At 45.6% G+C, this 24,759-nt stretch overlaps 1 protein-coding gene across 12 annotated transcripts in view; it reads left to right on the top strand.

The window, feature by feature from the left end:
- Positions 1–24,759, top strand: part of plecb (plectin b) — a 148,516-nt gene that overhangs the window by 88,385 nt on the left and 35,372 nt on the right. For 3 of the 12 annotated variants that reach the window (XM_056444446.1, XM_056444454.1, XM_056444456.1), the window contains exons 2-9: positions 14,279–14,340; positions 17,354–17,368; positions 18,027–18,116; positions 19,276–19,353; positions 19,469–19,573; positions 20,421–20,587; positions 23,870–23,985; positions 24,069–24,163. In XM_056444446.1, coding sequence (XP_056300421.1) covers positions 14,279–14,340; positions 17,354–17,368; positions 18,027–18,116; positions 19,276–19,353; positions 19,469–19,573; positions 20,421–20,587; positions 23,870–23,985; positions 24,069–24,163 — 728 coding nt within the window. Of the gene's footprint in view, positions 1–11,938; positions 12,200–14,278; positions 14,341–17,353; positions 17,369–18,026; positions 18,117–19,275; positions 19,354–19,468; positions 19,574–20,420; positions 20,588–23,869; positions 23,986–24,068; positions 24,164–24,759 lie in introns of those variants that run through there. The other 9 variants (XM_056444449.1, XM_056444450.1, XM_056444458.1 and 6 more) reach the window with 5 other exon arrangements.

A 24,759-nucleotide genomic window follows, 5' to 3' on the forward strand; every position in this document is an offset into this window, starting at 1 on the left:
TATACATTGTTAATGTGGTAAATGACTATTCTAGGTGGAAACGTCTGGTTTCTAATGAAATATCTCCATAGGTGTATAGAGGCCCATTTCCATCAACTATCACTCCAGTGTTCTAATGGTACATTGTGTTTGCTAATCGCCTTAGAAGACTAATGTCTGATTAGAAAACCCGTGCAATTATGTTAGCACAGCTGAAAACAGTTATGCTGGTGATATAAGCTATACAACTGGCCTTCCTTTGAGCTTGAAGGTTGTAGAACAAAATTAATACTTCAAATATTAATCATTATTTCTAACCTTGTCAATGTCTTGACTATATTTTATATTCATTTGATAAATAAAAGTGTGATTTTTCATGGAAGACACGAAATTGTCTGGGTGATCCCAAACTTTTGAACGGTAGTGTATATAAAACCGCCTGGACGGCCTCCACTGCTGCGACTGGTGCTAATGAACCTGTGGGCATGAGTCATAAAGTAAACAGTGAACTAGGATCCCAAACGGGTGAATACACGTCGCATGTCCTCTGGGAACCGAGAACAAACCCGGAGGAGACCGACAGACATGGAGCACACATGCATGTGTTATCCACGAGCAGCACCGGGACCGCGGATACACATCCGGTCCTGCGCTTGGGAGTTTTTTTTAGACCTTCTCAGTACTCCCCGGGGCGTAGGCCGACACAGTGACATCAGCAGCAGTTCATTTAACGGCGATGATGTCACTTTATGATTAATGTACGACGGAAAACATCAGCTCAGAGTGAAATACACAAAGCGTGATTGCAGCTGCATGTTTACAGTTTCTCGAGTCATTTTCCATGAATTTTTCTCACCAGCCTGCGGCTCCATGCAGTGCCCCTTCATCCAGAGGACCAGCGTGTCTGCTCTGCGCAGCTGGAGCTGTCACAAGACCAACATGTCGACCTCATTACGAAACAAAACTTGAATGAGCTTATCTTAATTTAAAGTAATACTTGAAGACATTTGCTGAGAGTTAGAAGAGAAACGATTGATTCTGCCTGTTAGCGACAGCCAGTTAGCTTGTTAGCATACAGACTGGAAGCCGCCAGCTTGCTCGTCCAAAGGAAATGAGCTGTTGGCCGGAGTCGGTTTTCTACAACAAGCTGCCACAAAACCAGAATTCTCACCTTGCTACCTACAAAACCTTAATGAGCTTATCTTAATTTAAAGTAGCCTAATAGCTGAAGACTTGCTGAGAGTTAGCAGAGAAACGATTGATAGCGACCACTCTCATGTCTGCCTGTTCAATATGAAGCTACAGTTAGCCAGTTAGCTTGTTAGCATACAGACTTGAAGCCGCCAGCTCGCTAGTCCAAAGGAAATGAGCTGGTGGCCATCTGCTTCTCGTGAATTATGTAGAGAAAGATAATGAAAAAAGGCTATTATACTAACAAAACAACACAGACTACTTCTGTTTTTCTTCTTGAGCGTCGTCACCACGAGGTTTCAACCTCAATGTTTGCCTTTAGCCTGTATGCTAAGCTAAGCTACCGGCAGTATGAGGAGTGTTGTGTCCTTCAAATCTTGAAGCCTTAAGGAAGAGAAGCGGCTCGCTGTATGATGTCATCTCTTTTAATACATATGGTTGTATTAGGCTATTATGGCCTATAATGCTACTATTACTGTCCTGCTATTCTCTTTTGTTTGCTATATATTTGGCTCAGGTCTCAGATTAATACATTTCATATTCTAATTGCAGCTCTGTCCATTCTGAGGTTCCAGACTTTATTAACACTACCAGGAAAGTCTTGAATTTGGCATTCTTGAGTCCAGTTATGTTGAATATCGTCTTCGGGTCAACGGGATGATGTTGTTCTTCCAAGGAAGCTGCTCTGCCAGGGACTGTGGCCAACATGTGAGGAGATCAGAGAGCAACCCGCATGGCTCGGGGTCAGAGGTCAGCGCGTTCAGGTCACTTTCACTTTGACGTGTGACCTAGGAAGAGCTCGGCTGTGGCCTGTCGTAAATTGCCACATGCCGGAGTTGACAGCTAAAGACACGAGGGACTGCATCTTTGACCGCGCACAAAATCCTGACTTTCCGGTTCTCAGCGCTTATTGTTCTGTGTTGTTATCGCATTCAAACAGATAATAACTTCTGACCTTTGCGCAGTGTTTTTGGATAGTTCTGGAAAGCCCAGAGGAGAGAGAATAATAATGCTACTCTTAGTATCGGTAGAGATCTGTATCTGTTGCTTCACAGCTCCATCGAACCTGCCAAATTACAGACGCCAAACACCCTGAGGATTTACATAATTGCTCTTTTTTTGGAATGAATACAATCATTGATTAGAGGTTAAAACGGCAGGAAGTAATTGTTGTATAATAGTAAATATTCGAAGCATCCATCATTGGATGACTGCATTGATGCTGTTGTTTATTCCACAGCATGTCTGTGAATAAATTGACCTCTAAACAAAATTTAGAAGGAATATGCAAATAGCTCCCTGTGTATGGAGGATGCCACTTTTATCACAAGCGTATCAAAAGACAAAGAACATTATGGGGAACTCGTGGGCAGTACCTGTGGGCAGAGCCCACGTCTGTTAGAAAGTGGTTCCGGCTTCTTCTTTGAGTCCCATAACAGCAGCTGGCTCGGGGCGCCTGGATCTCTAAATGTCCACCTTATGGGATCATGAGCGAGGGAATTACCTGCATGGAGGAAACAAATATTTGTACAGCAGGATGTGTTGCGTAGGTGAGTGGAGAGACCGGACGTACGTCATTAACTGGGTGAATCTACTTTATTGTATTTTATTATTACAGTTATTTTGTATTTTATTAATTTTATTTATTTATTACATTTTATTTATTTATTTTATATATTTACATTTATTTAACCAGCAAAAAGCCTCATTGAGATTAAACTTCTCCTTTATAAGAGTGTCCAGTGTTATTGTTTTATACGTGGTTAGTTGTTCCCATTCTTCCATTTTGTAATATTACTACTACTAACGAACCAACTACTCCTAAAGATAATAATAATAGTACACATGTTTTATTATTGATACCATTATTTTGTTGTAATTATCATCATTATTATAATATCTAAGTTTAATTCTAATATAAACTATACTTACACTAGTGGTATTTCCTGTAATTAAATGCAATTATTTTGGCCTCATAACAAATATGTCACAAAGACATGCTTTTTAAATTATTGTATGATTGTAATAATCGGTTCCGTGCTCGACAACGAGCCAACAAGAGCAGCTGAGTAAGATAAGAAGATTAAAAACATGGACGTTTAGATTCAGAGAACATCGTCCATCATCACCGCCGGTGTTTTCAGACTCAACACTGACTGAGGGCTCTTCTTCTTTCTCATGTTTCCATTGTGGACACAACACAATGTCTGAGATATGAAAAATAAATCAAAAATAATGGATATACGTCAAATCAAACATATAAGTGACATTTCTATTCTCTTTCCTTTTCTTTGTTAATGGTACATTTAAAAAAAGAAAAAAGAGCTAATCGCTATTTAAAAGGAGAAAGGCCATCAAATATACTTTTGTACACACACACACACACACCCACACCCACACACATACATAAACAGAAATATGGAGAGCAACCTCTTCTTCAAATACACATAAAATGAAGTGCTGAGTGATTTGCCCTCCGGCTGCTGCAATATATCCCCAGGTACATTTAAGCTGCATATCCCACAATGTAATCATAACACAGGTGTCACTTTGGCACACCTGTGTTGGGGTGGGGTGCGGGGCGGCCGGCATACCTTTTCACAGCCGCCTCTGGGAGGTGTGGTAACACGTCTGAAGATAACAAATTGTGTGTGTGGTGCCAATGAAATGCAGCCATTTTGTTGGCTCATGTCTCGGTGTTCATGAGTAACTGCAATAGATATGAAGAAGTCGTTGTGGTCAGCATTATCTTTATTACCAAGATAAAAAGCACATTCCTACCAGGCAGGATGGCGACAGCTTTTATCTAAAACATGTTATGTGTCTGCATCTGCTGCATAACTGCAAACTATGACTTATGGTGATAATATGAACACTATGTTTATTCCATCTACACTACCGTTCAAAAGTTTGGGGTCATCCAGACAATTTCGTGTCTTCCATGAAAACTCACTTTTATTTATCAAATGAATTGAAAATGTTATAGAAAATATAGTCAAGACATTGACAAGGTTAGAAATAATGATTAATATTTGAAGTATTAATTTTGTTCTTCAAACTTCAAGCTCAAAGGAAGGCAAGTTGTATAGCTTATATCACCAGCATAACTGTTTTCAGCTGTGCTAACATAATTGCACAAGGGTTTTCTAATCAGATATTAGTCTTCTAAGGCGATTAGCAAACACAATGTACCATTAGAACACTGGAGTGATAGTTGATGGAAATGGGCCTTTATACACCTTTGGCGATATTTCATTAGAAACCAGACGTTTCCACCTAGAATAGTCATTTACCACATTAACAATGTATTGTGTGTATTTTTGATTCATGTTATCTTTATTGAAAAAACAGTGCTTTTCTTTGAAAAATAAAGACATTTCTATGTGACCCCAAACTTTTGAACGGTAGAGTATATTTCAGAATTGTATTATGGAGCGTGCCAGGACATCAGTGTGTGAGTAATGTATTACTTTTTGAATCAGAAAGTCCATCTGAAAGCAAATGGTTGTTTGGCTATTGGTTAAAAGTTCCTATTTATTTTATTTCTGAATTTTTGTTGTTGTAATTGATAAGAGTACAAAATGTGTTCCTCTTAGTTCATAGCTTCATCGTTGCAGAATCTACTGGGGAAGAACGTGGTGTTGTTGTTGTGCTCTGGCACCATCTAGTGGCAAGAACGATGTATTGCCTCGTGCCAGTGGGAGAGCGATGGTGTTTCCCTTTCCAGGTCAAATCGGTCGGTTACGGGAAACTCCCGGGTCTAAAAATACATCTCTGAGTCACAGTCAGTCACAGCTCTGTGTGTTTATAGCTGTTGTCTTGGAAACTGGCTCAAGTTCCCTCTTTTCTCCCCCACATCTGCAACTGTAAAATGTCATATGGAAATACGGCATAACGATGGATTCATCCCACACATGAGAAAAGGGTAACTTTAAATATTCAGCATTCAGATTTTCTTTGAACAGTTATACATGAAATTGAGTTTCTTTCTGTGCACTTTTAGTAATTTCTCTTTCTTTTACATAAGAGAACAAACATAATGCACTTCATCAAAGATGTATGGATTCACTTTTATTGATTCATTGATTCAGTCGATTTACAGATAAGAAAATAAACTATTTTGTGAATCGTTTAATTGTCATTTTACAACTAAAAGGGCCAGATGTTACGTTATTACAGCTTCTATTGGGCGGTGCTTTGATATTTATGAAAGTGAGGTGGTTATCCTTAGGTTTTGGGTTTATTATAGGAGAAGAAGGGCGCTGACCGCGGTATGCAAACAGGACAAAGATGGCATGTATATTTAGTGTTTTTATTGAGGTGGAATATTTCCCAATGGAGTGAAGTTGGTGGTCATAACCATATTCAAACCGAGAGTCACGGCTATTTCATGTGCATGTATCACCTCTGAAAATGCCTCCTTGAATCACAACACCACCAACTCCGCTCTAAATATGTGTTTATTTACATTTAGGCCCTTTATTTTGTAAACTGCTCTCAAACAAATATTGCAAAACATTTTTTTTAAAGAAACATAATGCAATTTTTCATTTCCTCTTGACTTATTTTGGCTTAAAGAATAATAAGTGGCCCTTTTCCCACGTGTTTATTATTTGACCCCTGAATTTTCAGCCAAGTGACAGCGCCTGAACTTTGCCGCTCTCGCCGGCAGAGGGAGACACGTGCAGCTGTAGAGGTTTCCCTCTGAGCCACTGCAGCTGCAACTTTAACATTACCCACTGACACCATCCCGAGACGTCGGTCTTTCCACAGAGGCCTCCAAAGGTCAGCGGCCTACAAAGACGTCAGCGGCCTCCAAAGGTCAGCGCTGAGCTATTTTTGAGCCTCGGCCCGTTCGGTCCAACTTTCGCTGAGTTTGCAGTTTCTTAGCTCGTAGATCGAACTCTGACCACATTATCTTGAGCCTGCTGACAGGCGGGTAGATCCTTATGGATAATAACTGAACATTGCATTATGACCCCAGTTATGACATCATGACCCTAGTTATGACATCATGACCCTAGTTAAGACATCATGACCCTAGTTAAGACACCATGACCCCAGTTATGACATCATGACTCTAGTTAAGACATCATGACCCTAGTTAAGACACCATGACCCTAGTTAAGACACCATGACCCCAGTTATGACATCATGACCCTAGTTATGACATCATGACCCTAGTTATGACATCATGACCCTAGTTAAGACACCATGACCCTAGTTAAGACACCATGACCCTAGTTAAGACATCATGACCCTAGTTAAGACATCATGACCCTAGTTAAGACACCATGACCCTAGTTAAGACACCATGACCCCAGTTATGACATCATGACCCTAGTTATGACATCATGACCCTAGTTATGACATCATGACCCTAGTTAAGACACCATGACCCTAGTTATGACATCATGACCCTAGTTATGACATCATGACCCTAGTTAAGACACCATGACCCCAGTTATGACATCATGGCCCTAGTTTAGATATCATGACCCTAGTTATGACATCATGACCCTAGTTAAGACACCATGACCCCAGTTATGACATCATGACTCTAGTTAAGACATCATGACCCTAGTTAAGACACCATGACCCTAGTTATGACATCATGACCCTAGTTAAGACACCATGACCCCAGTTATGACATCATGACCCTAGTTAAGACACCATGACCCCAGTTATGACATCATGACCCTAGTTATGACATCATGACCCTAGTTAAGACACCATGACCCTAGTTATGACATCATAACCCTAGTTAAGACACCATGACCCTAGTTATGACATCATGACCCTAGTTATGACACGCATCCAAGTACAGAACGGGATGAGAAATGCATTTTACCCGATGTATTAAACACTAGTTTATGTAGTGTCTCGTCACTTTTTGACAGAGGCTTTGTCCGGGAGGCAGACACAGTCACCTCGTTTAAGAGTAGACTTAAGACCTTCCTCTTTGACAGAGCTTATAGTTAGGGCTGAATCAGGTTTGCCCTGGTCCAGCCCCTTGATATGCTGCTATAGGCTTATAGCTGCCGGGGGACGTTTTAGGATGCACTGAGTACCTATCTCCTCTTTTTTCTCTCCTTAAGGATGAATTTTCATCTCTCAATCACACGTTACTAACTCTGCTTTCTCCCGGAAGTCCTTGACTTTACGTCTCATGGGGTCATCGGACCCTATGAGACGGCATAGATCCTATCTGCCTGATGGATCGTCTGGGTGGTGGAATTCCTGCTCATGACTACGCCACTGTCCTGTTGAGACTCGCCCTCCTCCTCCCCACCGCCATCTGCCTGATGGATCGTGGAGTCTCCATCGTGGAATATGCATACTATGAACTATTATTACACTCTGTCATATTCATTGAATGTATTTAACTCTAAATCTGTCCTTCTGTACACATTACATCTATTGCATCTGTCCATCCTAGGAGAGGATCCTCCTCTGTTGCTCTCCTCCAGGTTTCTTCCCTTTTTTTCCCCCTGAAGGGTTATTTGGGAGTTTTTCCTGGTCCGATGTGAGGTTTTGGGGCAGGGATGTCTATGTGTACAGATTGTAAAGCACTCCGAGACAAATTTGTAATTTGTGAAATTGGGCTATACAAATAAACTGAATTGAATTGAATTGAATTGGTTTTCAATATAATCAAATAATTCCTGCACATTTTTTAAAGAAGGGCTTTACCAACGTTTTAAATTCACCGCAGCGTGGACGACAAATACTGCTCCTGATCTTTACTTCTAAAAGGACAATCGCGTCGAGGAGGATCTGTTGTTGCTCAGCTGGCTTTGTATTGAAAGCAGAAATCTGATCCGCGTGCATTGTGATTCAGGTGGCAGCCTCCTCCTCCTCCTCCTCCTCCTCCGACAAAACAACCGAGGTGATAAACCAGGGTGTGTTTGGGCTGCTCCTAGTTTTATTAACATTCCGTTCCCTGCGGGGTGTGGTGGTCCGATATCGCAGTGAATACTCACACTTTCACCTGGATTGACGGGTGAGACTGAAGGGAGGGAGAGAACCAATAAAAAGCAAATCTGTTCTCCACTCAAAGCTGTCGTCCTGCCCCCCTCAGCTCCCTTAGAATGTCTCTTAAAAGTCATAATGATATCCTCGTTGAATGATTTTGTCCTGTAATGTTCTCGGTTTGGGAATCGAGTCCCCGGTGCTCAAACACAGGTTGTTCAGGGTCAGCTGAGCTGTGTGGGTCAGTATCAGAGGCACAACGCACTTTAACAAGCAACGCAGGGTCTTTCATGTAGTTTGATTAAAACAGATGGATGATAAAGGATAGTTAAATAAAGTGACTTTAGAGTTCGGTTAATTTTACCCAGGATCACAACACAAAAACAAAAATTGGCGGCACATTTAAAATGGACTCAGCAATGAGAAGAAAAGAGGTTTTGAGTAGAATATTGTAAAAAACAAAGCTTTATTTCAAGAACACAGCGTGCTCAACACGGTCCAATAACAACGATCAGCACACTGTAACTTTGGGCATGAGAGGTTCAGAGCAGCTTTAAGGAACATTGGGTTGGGTTTCAGAGGTTCACAAAATAAAAGAGTTTCACCCTCACATGAGAGCAGAATAGACTCAGAAAGAGATCCCATGTTACATTGGGTGTTTGACAGAGTAGGCCCCACTACTAGTAAAGAAAAGTAGCCTCCTCTCTTTAAAGTTGGCAAACTTCTCCATAACTCTCTGGTTAAAGTCAATCATGTCTGTGACGAGTCTGTTTCAATTATTCTTGAGGGAACGTGTCTGTGGGGAGCTGTGGCTTTGGATAGAACCAACCCGTGATTTGTTTATGGTAATTAAACCAAACCGTCGATACATTACCCCGTTTGGTAACGAGAGCCGGCGGCTCTCCTCAGAGGCTCAGTTCATGCACCGCGGCGCTCTGAGCTACATGCTAACGTCTCCGAGCTAACGTGCCCAATGAAGAGCTCAGCGTGAGCTCGTCCACACAAAGTAGAGGCGTTCTGCGGGTGTTGAACCAAAGTAGCAGAGGGTAGACGTCTTTGACCTGATGACGGCGACTGAAGATCCCCAACGGGGTCGAGCGACTGTCATTTCCACCGCTAGCCTCCCGCGCGGCGAACAAACAAATCATAGTGGACTCTTTGATCTGTAGAGTTTGTTTAAGTCTGTAATGCTTCATTCTGGTCACATGACATCTATTCTTCTGTCCATCCTGAAGAGGGATCCTCCTCCGTTGCTCTCCTGAAGGGTTCTTCACTTCTTTTTTCTTCTTCTATTTCCTTGGAGTTTTTTCTGATCCGATGTGAGGTCAAAGGTCAGGGATGTCTTATGCGTACAGATTGTAAAGCCCCCTGAGGCAAATATGCAATGTGTGACATAGGGTCTATACAACATAAACTGAAATGAAATGGAATAGAGCTCGCTAAGTTACACTTCTAAAAACATTACCGTCCACATTTAGCCGACCGTCGGACCCGGCGAGCGTCTATGAATAGACAGTGTGGGAAGAGGGAAACCCAACTTCACCGTCACTTCCATCAAACCTCAAACTCGTCATTGAGAAAGAAAATACGTTATTCTCTTACTTGCACTCAGCTCGTCTTAAAAAAGCAAAAGCAACAAAAAAAAGCCCATAGGGGTTCCATCTGGTTTTGATGAGGCCGTATGGAGGCGGCGCTGTAAAAAGCATGGTGAGAGCTTTAATGATATGCCTCCTTTACGGTGGAAACACCTCATGAGTAAGATGTTCCACACTTCTTTCCCCCCTTCGCTCGTGTTTCCCGCGAGGTTTAGAAAAGCTGGAGCTCGTGTCGGTTCGTGTTTCACGGCCACCGCGTTCTCGGCTCCCGTCTATTCTGTTGCTCCTGCGTCTCAGATAACCCGTCCTGCCCTCTACGTCGCTACTGAAGAAGAGCTTCATCCACCTCATCCCTCAAAGCCTGATCCGATTCAACCTCTTTGGATTTCGAATCGCAGCGTGTACAGTTTGAGGCTAAATGAAAGTTCGCCCGATGAATTGCGCGTCCGGGTTAATTGCCTGCATACCGCTCCTTCATTCCTCGGCCTGCCGAGACATCGTACGGAGCTACGAAGGCGTGTCTCTCCGAAAATCTGCTAACGTGGCGCTGAATGACTGGCACACCCACGCGGACGCGAGGAGGCGCCTTCGTGCTCCGACAGGTCGCGTTCGGGAAAAGAAAAGGTGCTTTCGGGTTGCCTGGTGAGGTGATGTCAGTCATGGGATATAGCATTATTAGTGCCGGGGGACACGCCCGTTGCCCTGGAGCTCAGCTGTCAGCACAAGGGGACGATTAGGGAACCACACCCCGAACTCAGAATGCACACGGGAACTGTGTGCCACTTAAAAGCAAGGAAGAACGTTTTTAAATGAGACATTTTGACGATAACACCATTCTTTTTTTTATTTTCTGTTGCATTGAGCATTATAGTTATGGAGAAATAAACAGAAAGGTCGTCGGATGGTTGTTCTGCCGTGATGTAATTTGAATTTATTTGTTGTTGTTTTTTGTGGTGAGGTAGTGTGTAACTTGTAAAAACTTAAAATAAAAGGATAGAGAGACAGAAAGGTTGTGTGATGGTTGGGTTCTGCCAACAAATGCAGCTTCAAAAGGTTAAAAGGTGTTGTCTTTTTTTTCCTGCAGATTAATCGATTATGGAAAATATCTTTGTATTAATATTAGAAAAATGCTTCGAATGGCTGTTCCCAACTCCCAGAATAATGATCTTAAAATACTTTCGTTCTAACCACGGCCTGCCTGCACTTCCTGCTCACGCGGCTGACGCGCCCCAATTAGTGACGATTAGCCACACAGCAGGAAACGTGTAGTTAAGCTTCATTTAAAGGGCGAGACATCTTATCTTATGGAGATGTGAGAAATGTGAGAAATGCTTTCCAAGGACGACTTCCACACAGATGCTTTGCCCTGTGTGTGTGTGTGTGTGTGTGTGTGTGTGTGTCTTGATGCACATTCATCAGCGTGCTCAAACACTCAGCTGCTGTGTTTCTCTGTAGATCGGTGATGTTCTGGGTGTGGTCATTCATCACCGTCTGGAATCCGGACCAGCCCTTCCCAGAACTAGCTCATCCCCCATCGCTCCTCTTCACTTCTTCTTTTTGTCTATTTTATTTTCGTTTCCCTCGTCACAGGACTGCCGTGCATAATACGAATAACCGCGAGGACGTGCGTATTAATTTACGACTCCTTGGTTTATGTCTTTGTTACTTCTGGCAATCGATTTTATATCGTTCATTAATGCCCTATTTAGTGCGATATGAATTCTGAAAAAAGCAATTTGCACATACTCTTATGAATTCTTTTATTACGCCTTGAGACACAGGGTGTGTGGTGTGTGTGTGTGTTTGTGTGCGTGAGTGTGTGTGTGTGTGTTTGTTGCGCAAATGAAGTGATTAGTTGTCCACGCAGCTCGGTTACCACACCTCGTCTTCAGCGAGGCAAGAGGAAGGGGTGTGTCTAGAGCCCTGCCCACCGTGTCCTCCACACACACACACCTCCCCCCACACACACACACACACACTGAATAAACACTCGCTCATCGCACACAAGGACAGGTCCAGACATCATAGCCCACAGGCACCATATGCTATGAAAGAGATAGAGTGAGAGTGAGAGGGGAAAAAAGAAAGGAGGAGGAGGAGGGAGAGAGAGAAAAAAAAGAGAAAAGAGGGGGCAGAGTCAAACGCAATGAGGGAGGAGAGGAGTTTTGAGAGGCAAGACTGAGTGAAGTGCTGATTAGGTTGTGGCCACAGGACTGTGGACTCTGGACCAACCCGCCGGCCACAGGGACAGAGAGACGCGAGATAATACTGGAGTTCAAAAAAGACGCCGAGGATATTTTTGAATCGTTAGGAATATTGTTCAGATTGACAAACCGGGACGATGAACTCTCAGCAGCAGAGGTACAGGAATGTGTCCTCTGACAGCGCGAGCAGGGAGAGGGTGCTCTCTTCTGACGATGGCTATAACCGGGGGATGCTGAAGGCCATGGACGGCAGGAAAGGTACCAGTACGGTGGCAGTGGATGGGGGTCTCGACGTATCTCTTCCTGTGTGTGTGTGTGTGTGTGTGAGATGCCGCTGTGCAAGAAGTGTGTTGGTTTTTTTTCTTCCGTGAAGAGGTGAAAGGGGGGCTGCAGGGCTTTAAGAGTTCATGTGATGCTGTGTGTTGGACGTTTGGGGACTCTGGGGTCGGGGTTCAGTGTTGTCACGGCAACTTTGAATGTCAAAGTAGTGAAAATGGTCGACACGCAGGTATATAAAAACAGATTAGCATTTTTGGATTTTGGCTTCCTTGAAAAAACGTTACTTTCTTGATTCTTGTTGCTCTGAGTTTATCTTACTTATCTGAAGTCATTTTTTATAAAAGTGTCAGCTAAATGACATGAAACGTCATTAAATGTATTGTGTGGTGGTTAGGCCGTGACTCCTCTTCTCTCGGGCATCAGCAGCTTTAGCTGAAGCCCGTTCACGTTGTGGTGTGAAGCATCCTCGTGTTTTGGGGGGTAATGAGTCTTAACTTGTGCCGGAGACAAGATGAATGGCGTCTTAAATTAGTTCCCCTTTTTTTTTTTTTCGTCCACCCCCCGCCCCCCTCCAAAAAGAATGTTAAACCATGTCGTGGAATACACAAATTCTGAGCAGTGGTGGTTTAAAAAAAAGTAAGAAGTAGGAATTAAACAATAAAAAAATACTTTGTTTCAATTAAAAGTGGTAAATAAGTGATTTCCCCTGAATGTAAAGGACTCCTCACACAGGTCAAATGGACTTGTGTTCTATCGTGGTTACCTGCATTGTTATTACAGTGTTGGCCCAAGGTGGAGCTAATCTGATTAAGATTCCATCGATAACATTCGATTGTGCTTCGTACGTTTGTGTTTGACGTGTGAAATCTCAATCTGCGCGGCCGAGTGTAAAAAAGCTGCCGTTGACCTCCCTTCCGCTGTTCTGGGCCGTCGTCTCCACACCTCACTTCACCTCGCTTGTGTCTGGTCGACACTCGATCCGTGACGCTCGCCCGGCCCCTATCCGCTCACTTACCCCTCACAAAGAGTAGTTAGAACCAGGTCTCGGTGTAACGTGACGTCAACAGAAAGCAGAGACCCGTCAGGTCAAAGGTCAAAAGGTGCAACTCCTAAGGGAAGACTGCTTTGCCCGCGAGTGTCTCACCGATCGCCGCTCAGGAAGTAGAAAGCTCGGAGGTCACATAGTTTATGATTCGAGTGATAAACGAGGCGTTTAAAGGTCTGCGGTGTCAACCCACGGTTGCCCTGGAAACGCAGTTCCATAACACACTTGCGGAAGTCACGCTGAACGGCGTCCCGAGAAAGAAAACGCAGCCCGAGGGCGTTCATTTTTACAAGGTTGAATCACAGCCCTTCGCCTCCCTGCGCTGGGCGTGTCGCCGCACGGCTGACTCCTCAGATCTCTCTCCACTGATAAGAGTCCGCAGTTCACACGGCTTAATGAGGGTGGCACATTATTGGCTGTGTGAGTCAGTGAAGGTGTGGGGGGGGGGGGGTCAGAGAAAATACACGGCTGAAATTCCGATTGGCACTTTTTTGTGAACTTCCCGAGGAATTGGGTGGATGCAGGTTCGGTCGTCTTCGTGGGCGTGTGTGTGTGCTCCGTTGCCGAGATCTTGTTGTTTCTTGTTGGAGAATCGCACTCCCTGATAGCCGAGGCCACGCCACGGCGTGATCACGCAACGCCAACTTGACACGTCCGTTCATGAATGTTTGTGAGTGCACAGCCGGCGGCGTTTGTCATAGTGACAATTGTGACCCCCCGCAAATACGTCTCCCAGACAATAGAGAGCCAACAATGACGCCAATATGACGCGGTATGAGAAGATATTGTTCACCTGGTGATGAAGACGTTTGTCGAGGCAGAATATCCAACCAGTCGGGTATTTTTGGGGGGGGATTTCCTCCCTCTTTTGCTGCTTTAATGCCAACTATATGCTGTACATGACATCCATCATCACAAAGCTACAGCACGCGTTTGAGGCTATACATTCACAAAGAGTCCCTTTTATTGCTTTTCCACATGACGACTAACGCCGTGGCGTCTCTGTTTTGCAGATGAACGAGATCGAGTCCAGAAGAAGACCTTCACGAAATGGGTCAACAAGCACCTGATCAAGGTAAGGACTCTCGCCGGTTCTCATCGCTGACCCTCGAGGCACGCTAGAGCTCTCTCCACGACACAGGTGTCAAACACGAGGCCCGCCGCATCGTTTCATGTGGCCCCTGGCGGCTTTAAAGACACGTGATCACCTTTTCTTAAAGAAATTGAAGAAAAATATTCCGTGCTTTTATTTTGAAGGTTTAGGATTAAATGGATTTATGTTGTAATATTAGAGACATTTTCTTGTGTCCAATATTTCTACAATCTCTCTTTCTACAATACTCTGCAAAAAGAGTATTTTAATACTATGTTCGAGGAGTTTATAAAGTGTTTCCGGCCCTTTAAGATGGCAGCCATGATGCTGATTAGGCCCACGGTGAGTTTGACACCCCTGCTCTACGACGTCACGGCCCATGTTGGTTGTCAGGTACAATCTTGCAAAGGAAATGGCCACCAAAGTTAAACCGAAAAGTTTCTCCGAACCTCGCAACTGTGCGCAGCCGTGCTCTTTAATTACGGCTAACGGTGTTACGACGTCATTTCACTTTCAGTATAAAAGCAGACCAACATTCACTTCACGACCATATGAAATCCCCTGATGTGTTGGGAATTTATTTGGCAATGGTTATCGTGATCGTTACCCATGGATTGGAACGGACGGCGTGGAAATTACCCCCCCCCCACTACCGCCATTAGCTTGGCAGTCGTTCTCTCACACTTTGTCTTTAACGTTGCGCCGCGGTTGTGGGCGGCGGGCCGGAGGTCCTGTCCATCATCAGCCCGGGAGAGGCCGCGTAAGCCGTCCGTCGGCGGGCGCCCACGCTCGCGCTCTGCTCTCGCACTACGACCTTAAAGGGCCAGTGTACACGGGTCAGGACGGGGCCCCGAACTCATCACTCTGGAGTTCCTCAATACGAGTGGAACAAATTAGCTCCCTTAACATAATACTACCCCCTCGCCCCCCCCTCACGCAGAGCCGTAAAAATATCCTCGCCTGTGCCACTTTTTCTTTCGAGAAAACTCCCATTGGCAGCCACGCTATCACGCCATTAAGTGCTTCCACATTATTTTTACATTCAGGTTACACAGACCTCGGGGCCGTTGTTTTATTTGTTTATTTATATTACGGAAATAGAAGCGGGGGGGGGGGGGAAGCACAAAGAGTGTTTTCCTTTCCATGAATGTGCAGCGCAACGTTCCGCTATACCACGTTCTGCCGTTCCTCCTGAGGAACCGACATTTGGACTCGCTTAGCGCCTCATGCTGGTCTGGACCCGGAGCCCACGGCGGTCAGGGCCAACGGTAGCACATGCGCTGCACACGCTACCTCATGCGTTCCATGCATTCACATCAATACCAATATACCGCGTAAGCACGAGGTTGATTTTGTTCTCAAAAAGTCGAAGGATTGCGCGACAATATTTTCGAAGGAATTTTTTTAAACTTTTGATTTAAGAAGAGCGACGGATAACGAGAAAAGCATCATCGTCTCCGATTACATTCAGGGACTGGAACTTTCTGTGAATAAAGACTTCACCTTCAGCTTAATGGCTTAGTGACAAGGGCAGACTGGAGGGAGGTGCAGCCATGGAAAGCAGTGGAGTGTCATGGTGCTGCGGGCCTGGACCCAAAAGCAAGGACACGGAGCAGGAGGAAGACGCCATTACATTCATATATTCATTTCATATATATTTATATTATATTCATCTCAAGACCAGAGATGGGAGAGGTGTGGGATCCGTGGGGGCGTCATCTGCGGGTTGGGTTAGCTAGGTAGTTCTCCAGGTGAGTTTCTTGGAAGCAGAGAGTTTACAGACAAGAATACACCAACAAAAATAATCCAATTGGCTCTAGAAGTCGTTCTGGGAATGTGAACTGAGCATCTGGAGAGGAGTTGAGGGTGAACTGAGGTAGATGTGCTGTGGGGCTTGATGGGGGAATGGGTAACATGTGTATTGGCATTAGGAGGGGGGGAAAGGAAGGCCACGCCCAGGCAATCAATCACACACACACACACACACACACAAACAAACAAACAGGAGCCCGTGACATGAAGGACCACTGAGTGGTTTCTAAATCTTTTAATCCTGTGGAACGTCACACCAGCTGCAGAGCAGGAATCTGCCTCCAGCGTGATCTCAAAGAAGAAGAAAAAAGAAAAGAAAAAAAAACTTGTTGCAGCTCCCTTTATTATTGAAATGGTGAGTTTAGAGGACGCGTGTCGTAAAAACATGACGCTGAACCCGCCCGTGTCCGTGTGGAGGGGCCAGGATGAGCTGCCGTCTGCCACCAGCACCGACGATAATCACGTGACAAGTTCACAGAGCGGCTTTTTATTTTTTATTTCCATCTTGAGAGGGCCACAACACCAACCTGTCGTCTGCACCAATTGAGAGGCGCCGACAGCTCTTGAATACACACTAGATACAAACACACACGGTCAGATAATGCCCAACTCAATCTCTATAACTCGAAGCGAATAATTTAACAGTAATGTTTCATTTAAGATGTTCACAGTATTATATTTTACGTACTTTACCGCAGCATGTTGGCCAAACAATGCTTTAAATGTGTGGACAGCGACCCCTGGTGGCGGCCGCCTTCACCTTCACACTCGGTTCACCTGGGCTCCGCCAGAAGGGAGGAGCACAGCGAAGGTTTTTTCTTTCTTTGGGAGAACAGTGGTGAAACTCTTGCCAGCGTTAAAACGAGCCACTGCTGTAACTTGCAACGGAGACGCGAGTTCATTCCATTCGAGGGCCGAGGCCTCCTCCTCCTCCTCCTCCTCCTCCTCCACCCACAGGGTGACGGATGAAGCTTAACACTATACTCTGTGTTTCATCCGTCCGTCTCGTATGCATCATCATCCAAATCATCGCTCCTCTTTTTATTGTCTATTTATTTCTGCTTTTCTCCCTCTCTCTCTCTCTCTCCCTCTCTCCCATCCCCCTCCCTCTCCCTCTCTCTCTCTTCCTCCATTGCTCATCCATCTGTTCCCATGCCTCCATCTTCCATCCCTCTCCACCCAGCATCGGAGGGCAGAGGTAGGTGCTAAATGCGTCTGGTGACGGGGACGACCTTGCATGGAGACCTCATTAGTATATTTTATATCCCCCCCCAGCATCATCCCTCGGTGTCGGGTTGCAAGTACACCACACCTCACTTTTACAACCAGGGACTTCTGACACAATGTCTATCAGACCTTTTTATGTTTTATTTCATTTTATTGTATTTATTGTTTCACCCCACTGTTCTGGCTCTTATGCTGCCCCATATATCACTTTTCGGGGAAGACAGCTGACATTTGGAGTCGGAGTCAGGCTGCTCACGGCAACGCATTCCTGTCGAATTGTCCCGGTGGAGACAGCGCTCTGACTTTACACGTTTAAAAAAAAAAAAATTTATAATTAAAGCTGAACTTCAGCGCATGTTGGTGCCTTCAATTCAGGTAAAAGGCCTCGGAGTCCATCAACAACAACCATTTGCAACCAGCATTGTGATTTGATGACGGACGATCTAAATCAAATGAAGTGCTGATTCAGTGTTTTTCCGCTTCAGTCACAGAAACAAATGTACCAGCTGTTAGTCCCGTAGAGCTGACCCTGAACGTCCCTGAATGTCCCTGAATGCGACACGGTGCCTGTTTGCTGGTGTTGTTGACGCCTCCTCGTGACGCTCTCTTCCCCCTCTTCTTCCCGCCAGTCGCAGCATCACGTGACCGACCTGTACGAAGACCTCCGAGATGGACACAACCTCATCTCGCTGTTGGAGGTCCTCTCCGGGGACACGCTGGTGAGTATTGCCCGCCATGTCTTAATCCAGACTAACGACCCGAGGAGCCTTGAGACATCAGGCTCAGCCCCCCCGTGGCCACGCCGTCAGAACCTGAGCCTGAGCGTTGCTCAACAAAGACTCGTCCTCTGGCTTATTGAACTCTCCTTCCTTTGTCTCCACGCGTGACCTCTCCTGCGCCCTCTGACCTTTCTGTGTCGTCGCTAACCCGAGTCCTCGGGCCGACTCGCCGGCTCCGCCGCCGCCGCCGCTCACCGCTCCCTCCTCCAGCTCATCGTCTGAACGCCTCCATAGCCTTGACACATTAACCCCACTTTGGCTGGTGTGCGTATGTGTGTGTGTGTACTATACTTCTATTTGATGCACTGTTCTCCTCCTCCTCCTCCTCTTCCTCCTCCTCCTGTAACCTGTGTCTGTGTGTGCCGCTCTTCGCCGTCTGGCCTCCTCTCTTTTCGCACCGCTAGCCGAGGGAGAGGGACGTGGCCCGGAGCGCCGGGTGGGTGAGTGGGTCGATCACTTCCCGGAGAGACATCCTGTGTTTTTATTTGTGTTTATTTTTGACGACCATGACCGGCTGTGCATGCTGTCCACACCTCCACCGTTTCCTTTCTTTCATTCATCGCTTGCTTTGAGCATTTGGCTGCTGGACTTTAACTTTAAGGTATTCAGTGATCATGAAGCGCTGCTGGCATCTGCTTTAATTAACGTGCCAGTATTTTAATGCGTCTGTATTTGTTTGAGGGACTTTTTATAAGTTTTTTCAGCATTACTTTCCTGATTTACTTTTTTAATTCAAAGGACCAACTCTACCTGTTGGTAGATATTAAATAATATTTAAAAAAAACACTGTATTTAATATTCTAAACATGTTGTTATTTCCAGCATATTTGATTCCAATAGGACGAAAATCTAAAGAATTACTCACTTCAAAATCGGAGAACAAATATCCCAGATTCACCGATTATTATGACGACATTTATTCTTTCTTCTTTAAATGTATTTCCATACACTTTTTCGGTTTTCCTTCCCTTTCCCTTTTCCGTGTTTCTATTTGAATGCTTATCACTCTCCTTCACCACGATTCCACCCAAAAGGATCACGTGTCCGTTGTGTAACCACACTCCTCTTCATCTCCTCCTCTTCATCTCCTCCTCTTCAGCCCAGAGAGAAGGGACGCATGCGGTTCCACAAACTGCAGAATGTACAGATAGCGCTGGACTTCCTCCGACACCGGCAGGTACGACGCACCAGAGGTCACCTTGAACCTGCCCCTGTGACTTGCCACCTTTCTTATGTGTGTGTGTGTGTGTGTGTGATCCTGAAAATAACCGCACTGCGTTGTGTCTCGTCAGGTCAAGCTGGTGAACATCAGGAACGATGACATAGCCGATGGGAACCCCAAGCTCACCCTGGGCTTAATATGGACCATCATCCTCCACTTCCAGGTCTCCTCGTCTGTCAGTGCTGTGTTTCATTACATTATCGCTCTCTACCTCCGTCTCTGGGAACCAATCGGAATGGATTCTGCTCTCCTAATTCCCCTCTCTCTATTCAAAAATGAATCTAAAGACACACTCTAATCAAAACAGAATAAAGTCTTCCCATATTTCCAGAAGCTTTTTTAACAAGCTCCCTATTAACATGTTTCTGGGTGATTTATGGACAGCGTGGAGAAATTAGACACCGTCAGGGTGTGTGTGTGTATGTGTGTGTGTGTGTGTGTGTGAGTGCATGAGTCACACTCACCCTGACTCCCGAGTGGAGGGTGTGTCCGATGTCCCAAAAAAAAAAAAGATTGTGGTTCGAGTTGCATAACGCAGAGCACGGGAAACAACGGAGACGTCGGGGGGGAGAGCGGTGATGTGGTGACGGTGCCAGTGGGCGCCCGAAGATAATGACACGTAATGAGTCTTTATGTGTCATAATGTGTGTGGGGGGGCAATCCAGTCTCATTAAGAGTTAAATCTCACAAATTGATTTAATTTACTGAGGAAATAAGCTTTATGTAAGCTCTAAAGTATTATTTACACACACACACACACACACACACAATTGTAAACTTTTACTATGATTTTTCAAATTAAAACGTATCTGGATGCTGCAGCATATCATATTTAACAACCAGGAAAGACATAACGCCAAGGGATGATTAAAAAAAAAAGGTTATAATTGAGGTGCTAATTCTCTCTAAAAATTAACTCCGGGTGATTCCGTTCACTTTATGGTTTCCACTCACGACGGATGTCTCTCGAACGCGGCGTCCACCTTTTCCTAACGCGTGTACGTGTGTGCGCTCGCTCTCAGATCTCAGACATTCAGATCAACGGCCAGTCGGAGGACATGACGGCCAAGGAGAAGCTGCTGTTCTGGTCCCAGAGGATGACGGACGGCTACCAGGGCATCCGCTGCGACAACTTCACCACCAGCTGGAGGGACGGCAAGCTCTTCAACGCCGTCATCCACAAACACCAGTGAGCGGCCGCCTCCGTCGATGCTCAGATGCTGGATTGTATGATATGATATGATATATGATATGATATATTCCTTTATTTGTCCCACAGTGGGGACGTTTCAAAAATCACAGCAGTGCACATCAGAGTATCAATGAAAATAAATATAAAACTAAAAACTAAATACTAATACTAAATATACAGGGGGAAATTAAGTAAAGTGGATGTAAACATGTAAACATAAACATGTATAATGAGAGTGAGTCATTGTAGTGGCGTGTGGATCCACAAAGACACACACACATATATATATATATAGTGTTAAATGTCAAATAGAAACAAGTATAAACCACCCAGGAGTTTAATCTAATATATATATCGAGTGCATTGGACCAGGAGTGAGACCTCTGTCACGCTTTATTACACTCTTACATTCCAGCCATGATAACCATGGCGTGACGGTCTAATGATGTTTTATATCTTGTTTATTTTAATAGAGAGTCAATGAACAGTGTGCAGAGGCCTCCGTGTCTTTGCGTTCCTCTTCCTTTTAAAGCGTCTTCTGTTGATCCATTTTTTTACTGGCTGCTTTCTGACAAGCTGCATTATTGGCTCTTGGTGAGTGTTTCAGGCCTTCAGGGTCGGAGTATCACTGGCAAAGTCAACCTGGAAAAGTCATGGAATTTTAAAATGGTCATTTCCAGGCCTGGAAAAGTCATGGAAAAAACTTAAATCCTAAAATGTTTGGAAAAGTCATGGAAATGTGTTAAAATCACATGTTCATTCACGCCGAGTTTGAAATAATTAATATATTTTTTAAAGAAAGACGCTCAAAATATAAGCCAGCGATAGCTCTCAATACGCAACATTTTCTACAGTTTTCATGTTTATACTGAGATTTTAGTTTGGTCATGGAAATTTGGTTTAAAGTCATGGAAAAGTCCTGGAAAAGTCCTGGAAATCCATTGGTCAAAATGTGTAAGAACCCTGAGTATCACTGGCAGGCGTCGGCCGTCAGTAACGCGACGCCGCCTTCAGATGATAACGACTCTATTACACACGATTAGCTCGCTGGATCGTTTGCCAACCGAGGTATTCAAAAAGTTAAATCTCAAGAGTCTGTGTGTGCCCCCCCCCCCTCCTCCTCCCACCCCGAAGTTGTTGTGCGTCTTTACGGCGGCATTAGTGGTTTACGGGCCGCTCCGTGCCGGAGCATCCTGGGAAACCAACGCTCGTTTCTTTCTCAGGAAGATTTGTGAACGCAATTTCGTACGTGTTCCTTTTTTCGGCGCTTCGACAAAAGGATCTCTTGAAGTGAGAGCTATGAGATGAGGGAACGCTAAACACGGAGCGCATGAGAGCCATTGTGCACTGAAAAGAAAGGGATGCCTGCAGGGACAAGTTTCCTTGCACTGGAGCGTGCACCTTGAATCTCTCTCTTTGTATAGTGCCGCCTCTCATAGCGGTCAGGGGTGTGGTGTCTGTGTCTGTGTGTGTGTGTCTGTCTGTGTGTGTTTGTCTGTGTGTGTTTGTCTGTGTGTTTGTGTGTGTTTGTGGGGCGTTATCTGCGGCTGCTACAAGAAGACCTGTGGCGCTGCTCGGCGTGCCGGCACAGTGCGGGGGCAGCCCGGTGCAGGACGGGCCTTCATCCGCAGAGAGTTCTCCCGGAGGCGTGTGAAGGGTCCAACAGTCGGATCAGGTCGTCGTGCGGAGGAGAAGAACACAAGCTGTGACCCGGCGGCGCCACCAGGTGGCCTTTTCTAACCTCAAGAAGGATTTACGGGACTCTTCACACGACGACGGACACCCGAGGCCACGCATCGGATCGATGGGCCGGAAACGGGAAGCAGAACCTCGTCTGCTCGCTGCCGCCGCCGCCGTCCGGCGGATTTTGAAGAAACGATGCTCGGCGTGAGGAAGAAGTCCGAGAAGAAGAAGAAGAGGAAGGAGAAGAGAAGCGTCGAGGACCGGGTGGTCATGGTGTGCGAGGACATCCCGTCGGAGGGATCCTCCTGGGACTCGGGGGCCCGTTTCAGCGGCGGGGACCTGTGCCGGGGATGCGGGTCCAGGGCCCTTCACGGGAGAGAGGGACGAGAGCCCCGCCCCCCGGGGGACCCCCCTGCTCGTGGGCAGAGCTCAAGGCGCATCAGAGAGCTGTATGAAGCCCTGCTCCATCTGTTACTGCTTCCACATTTTGGATATGCTTACTAATTATCAGAATCGATACTGCAGGGGATTTGGTTTGGGATATTCCGATCACAGGCGCTGCAATAGTCGAGCACGCACATGCGAGGTCGTGCGATGCATTCCGCCGTTTTTTTTCTCGTTTTGCCGTCTCTGCCTGCATGGAATGTGTCGGCTCTGATTCCGCCGGCCTGTAAATGACATTCCAGCTGTAGACGCTCTGACGTCTGGCGGGGAGAGGCAAACACCCAGAGGACCAACATGGAGGTGCTCATACAGGCCTGGCAGAAAGTTGGATGCAGCCGTTGGCAGAAGACCTTAAAAAAAAAGAGACTTCATGAATGATTTATTCACGTTCATTTTAACGGCATTTAAACCTCCATCATCAGTTTCATACAGCGCGTGTTCACCGGCGGCCTTAAAGCTCGCCGGTCGCTCTCAAGGTGCGTTCACACCAAAAGCGGAAAACGTACAGACGCGTGTGGTTGCGATAGACGCGATATTTTCCCGGGTGGCGCGTTTGGGGCGACGCGATATGGGCGACGCGTTGACAGCGGTGCGTTTTCAGACGGCGCAATTTTCGCCCCGAGTTGAAATATTTCAACTTTGAGGCGGTCATCTCGCAACTCGGGCCAATCGGCTCTCGAGTTCCGCTCTCGTAGCGCTGGAGGCGGAAGTCTTTCAGACGTAACAGTAACTTCATCGGTGAAAGTGACCGAGCTGAGTGAGCCTACGGGTGATGTCATGAACCCAAACACGAGGGCGTCAGTGTGTGTGACGTCCACAACAAGTATAAAGCAGAACTAGTGGTGAGTTATTCTGGTGGATGAAGGAGATGATAACGGTCTTTACGGAGACGAGACACAGAGTTAAGCCCCGCCCCTCGCGGAGCGTCTCGACGCTCATGGCGAGAACACGGCGAACGGTCGAGCGAGTAAACTCACGCGTTTTGGGTGACGCGAAAAATAGTTTCGCTTTTGGTGTGAACGCACCTTTAGACGTTGCTCTCGGCAGTTTTTTTGGGGAGATCCAAAAATGAAGTCCTACTGTTAAACCCCCTCTGAAGATGTCTGTCAGGTATCAGCTGGTGGTGAACTGTCCCCTTCGTGTCCCCCCTAGTCCCAGACTCATCGACATGAGCAAAGTGTACCAGCAGACCAACCTGCAGAACCTGGAACAGGCCTTCACGCTGGCAGAGAGCGACCTGGGGGTGACCCGGCTGCTGGACCCCGAGGGTAAGGCCGTCTAGTCGGGCGACGACGCCGCAGGACGTCTTGTGTTCCATTTGCAAACGTGAACCAATGAGATGTGCTTACAGACGTCGACGTGCCGCACCCCGACGAGAAGTCCATCATCACCTACGTGTCGTCCCTGTACGACGCCATGCCTCGGATGGAGGTGTCCAGAGGCAACGTGAGTAGAAGTCGATGCTCGCCTCTTGGTCGACACGCGACGACAACAAAAAACGATAAATGAATGAACGTTTTTTAAATGAGCTTCGGGGTGTTTGCTTTAATTGGATCTGATTGAACGATTGATCAGAATATTCAAACCTGAACGGGCTTGTGACTTTTTAGTTTTACATTTTTTTCCTAGCTTTTAGAAATAGAAGTATCACAGGAAATGGTCAACCTGTGTGTCGTTCATAAACTCACTGCACTAATGCTATGCTGCATTTACAGCAACCAATGGCTCTTATTTATTTATTACCTTCGCATTGAAAATGCGGAAGGTTATGTTTTGATCGCCGTGTATTTATTTATTTATTTATTTGTATGCGTGTTACTCGCATAACACAAAAAATATTAAACCGAATCGCATGAAATTTGGTGGGATGATTGGTTATTATCCGGGGACCATTTGATTAGATTTTGGGATCGATCGGGTCAAAGGTCAAGGTCAAGATCATGAAAAGGTCAAAATCTTCTTTTTACCATAGCACGGTCAATTTTGATCCAATTGGCATGCAACTAATGCCAAAATGTTCATAATTCAATGCCCAATCTTGT

This window comes from Pseudoliparis swirei, chromosome 22, assembly GCF_029220125.1.
Source record: "Pseudoliparis swirei isolate HS2019 ecotype Mariana Trench chromosome 22, NWPU_hadal_v1, whole genome shotgun sequence".
NCBI lineage: Eukaryota > Metazoa > Chordata > Actinopteri > Perciformes > Liparidae > Pseudoliparis > Pseudoliparis swirei.